The sequence below is a fragment of the Cicer arietinum genome, chromosome 6 (assembly GCF_000331145.2).
Source record: "Cicer arietinum cultivar CDC Frontier isolate Library 1 chromosome 6, Cicar.CDCFrontier_v2.0, whole genome shotgun sequence".
Lineage (NCBI taxonomy): Eukaryota > Viridiplantae > Streptophyta > Magnoliopsida > Fabales > Fabaceae > Cicer > Cicer arietinum.
The window spans coordinates 28,333,445-28,336,848 of record NC_021165.2 but is presented as its reverse complement, the minus strand read 5'-3'; the positions used below and the strand labels follow the sequence as shown (position 1 = coordinate 28,336,848).

The 3,404-nt window shown below is 33.3% G+C and overlaps 1 protein-coding gene across 1 annotated transcript in view; it reads left to right on the top strand.

Annotated features, from left to right (window-relative positions):
- LOC140920681 (secreted RxLR effector protein 161-like) overlaps positions 1 to 1,178 on the top strand; it is a 1,916-nt gene extending 738 nt beyond the window's left edge. The window contains exon 2 of the mRNA XM_073369480.1: positions 1,034 to 1,178. Coding sequence (XP_073225581.1) covers positions 1,034 to 1,178 — 145 coding nt within the window. The remainder of the gene's footprint in view (positions 1 to 1,033) is intronic.
- The last annotated feature ends 2,226 nt before the right edge of the window (positions 1,179 to 3,404 follow it).

Sequence of the window (3,404 nt, the reverse complement as noted above, 5' to 3'; positions counted from 1 at the left end):
AAATGCAATATACGCCGGACAGCAGATGCTGAGCGCTGAGCGCAGGCCAAGCGCTTTTTCCAGCATCTGCTACTGCCCAAACACGCTGGAGCGCGTTTTTCCGCGCCTGGGGCGCGCGACGCGCACCAGCAACCATAAAGACGCAGATTTGTACTGTTTTATGTATCTTTTTGACTCTTGGGAACTTGGGAGACTTGTGCCCTAGCATAGAAACTCAAAGACGGCCGTTTCTAACGCCATTGAAGCAGTTTTATCAAGAATCATCCATGAATCATTCTTGTAATTCTTCTTTAATCCTTATCTTTTGTATCTCTGTCATGAGTAACTAAACCCTATTTGTTAGGGATGAGTGTAACCAGATGAAACCCTTATTTTTCTGATTTGATTTCTAGTTATATGAATGAGTTTATTGAATTGTTTTTCTCATCTCTGTGCTTAATGCTTTTTATTGCTTGATCAACATTAAAATGTTCTACGATTTGTATTTTGAAACGGAAGTGGACTTTACAAATGCTTGAGATGAGAAATTCATGAATTTGTAGTCTAGACATAGGTGCAGGTCATGAAACCAATTAAATTAGTTGCAAAGCAATAATTTACAAGAGAATTTCTATACGGTAATGCTTAATTCTAATCTTAAATCTACTAAGGAATTAGGGGTTACTTTGGAATTAAAGGTTCTGTCACTAAGACATTAGGGCAAGAATAATAAAGAGAATTCGGTAATAATTCAATAAAGGAATTCAGTAACTAGGATCAAATTAGACACCAAGGTTGGATTCAAAGTGAAACTCATCCCTGACATTTTTCTCATTATAAAAGATCAATTTATTATTGTTGTTAATTTCAAACATTATTTCAATCAACTTGGGAACCTTTTTGTTCAATTCTAGTAATCAAATATAATTCAATAGTAAAAGCAATCCTTGAGTTCGACACTCGGTATTACCGTTTTAATATTACTTGCAACGATTCAGTACACTTGCTGAAACGCTATCAGCAAGCATATTGGAGTAAGATTTCATTTTCTCAGGGACTTGGTAAATGATGGAGCTGTGAAGCTGAGTTTTTGCAGCACTGAGGAGCAAATTGCAGACATAATGACAAAGCCTCTTAAGTTAGAGCAATTTGTGAAGCTTCGAAGGATGCTTGAAGTAATTGATGCAGCTGAAGTTTAAGCTTAATGCTGATGCATTAGCTTAAGGGAGGGAATGATAGTCAAAAGTTAGTTTTTACTTTGTTAAATAAGTCCTAGTCTTGTGGATGTCCTATTCTTTAGGTTAGTTGTTTTTGAAAATTCCATGTATTGTGCCATGAAATATGGCTTTTCTGTTTTAATTCTATGCATGTAAAAGGCTATAAATGTCTGTTGTGTTTTTCAAGATTATGAGTGATTTCTCTTCCACTTTAAGTGTTGATTACATTCCAGTTTTTACATAAACAAGCTATGAGGAACCAAGGTTATGTCAAACTAGGCATTAATGGAACCACCTTCTACGGATTCTGTCAAAACCCAAGCAGAATCCACATCTGAATTCCCCCCAAAACCAGAAGCCACACAATTATATTTTTGAGACAATATATATATATATAAAAATACATATAATCAACCCTTAAAAGACACAATTAATAAAAAAAAAAACAAAGTTTTGCAACCAATGGGCCAATTTTATGAACTTAGACATTTAGAAAGCAAGTCAAACATACCACCAGTTAAATGCAATACTTATTCATAAATTATAACAATCTTGAAATTCAGTATTAAACATTTGATCCTTTACATACTTGTTTCAGATGAGATGATTCAAATGTAGGAATTCTAATTTCCTGTACAGCCACCAGAAAGTTCCTAACATTTTCAAAATACTGAAATGCTGATAATGGCGCTCCATCAAAGATTAATGTAGAATCAATAGGACTCTCAACAACCTATAAAGAATAATACATAATTTAAAATAGTAAACAAACAACAACCAAAAACATAGAGTAAATAAAATCAGAAACATCCAAACTGACCATGGATACACCACTAGGTTTAACCTTGTTAAGAACATTACAAAGAATTATCCCATTCCTCAAACCAAGCCTAAACTCTTCCTCAGAAGGCTCTGCTGGTATATCTTTAGCTGTAACAACTCCAACCATTTTTCTCAACTACCCTATTGCTTTATATCTTCTAAATGCTGCATTTTATACAACTTATGTTTCAGTCTCAAAATAACTGAAACAAAATCCAAATATCTTTTTCATTTAAAATTGACAAACATCAACCTTCATTAAAATCAATATCATATAGAAAAAGATGATAATTTGAGACATTCATGAAGAAAAAAAAATTGAAAACTGATTATTCCTAGGAAACTACCAGCTTCTTCTGCTTTTCTAGATTCCAAATCAAGATCTTTGAGGTGAGTATCGTGTTGTTGAAGCACATCTTCAACCACAGATGCAACTGAAAACGATAATGTCGCCGTAACAAACGACAATGTCACCATAACAAACAACTTAATTTTTACAGTTTTGTGGGACAACGGACAAAATTGAATGAACAAAATCGAATTGAAAGGATAAGAAGAACTATTTGAGAGAAGATGAGCAATTTTACGATTTGAGATAAGAAGAGCTAAATTGAATCGCAGAAAATCAAATTGCTACGAGAGAGAAGAAGGGAAAAACTGAATTTGCTTAATTGTTAGAGAGAAATCCGATTGAACAAAAAGATTGAAGAAGAATATAAATCGAAGAGGAAAGTCGAAGGAAATCGAATTGTTACTAGAGAAGCAAAGCGATCTCTGAGAGGGAAAATGGTGAAACATGAAAGAAATGGGAAGAAAGGGAAAACCATTTCCAAATGAAAATGGGAGAACATTTTTGTGCATTTATTTTTGTTTATAAAACTTTTAGAAACACACTGTAGCTAAAAGTAGTTTTAGTGACAGATAAAAAAAATCATAAAATTCGAGTGTCATAATAGATACTTTTATTTGTAGTGACCACCTTCAGCACCTTTATTTGAGTTTGGAGAATTGTCATGTTGGTCTTTTTACAGTGCAAGGAATTAGGGATAGCAGAGTTTGTGGCAAAATTTTTGTTTCCTTATGTAACAGTTTTAACTGTTATGGGTGTGGCTAAATCTAATAATAAGTGTTCCTCAGTTGGTGTTCAAAGGATTGCTTGGTCAATTGTTTGGAACAATTTTTGGTCATGTATATTGCACTGCTGAAATATCAGGTAAAATTCGGATTTGGGGTTATATAGTCGCAACTCTTCTGACGGTACATAGTGACATGCATCTCAATCATTTGATCAAGCTTATATGGTTTATATTTTAAAATAAATAAATATCACTTTTTTAAAATCTGAATCGTTCAATCTTGATTAAAAGATCGATATATATATATATA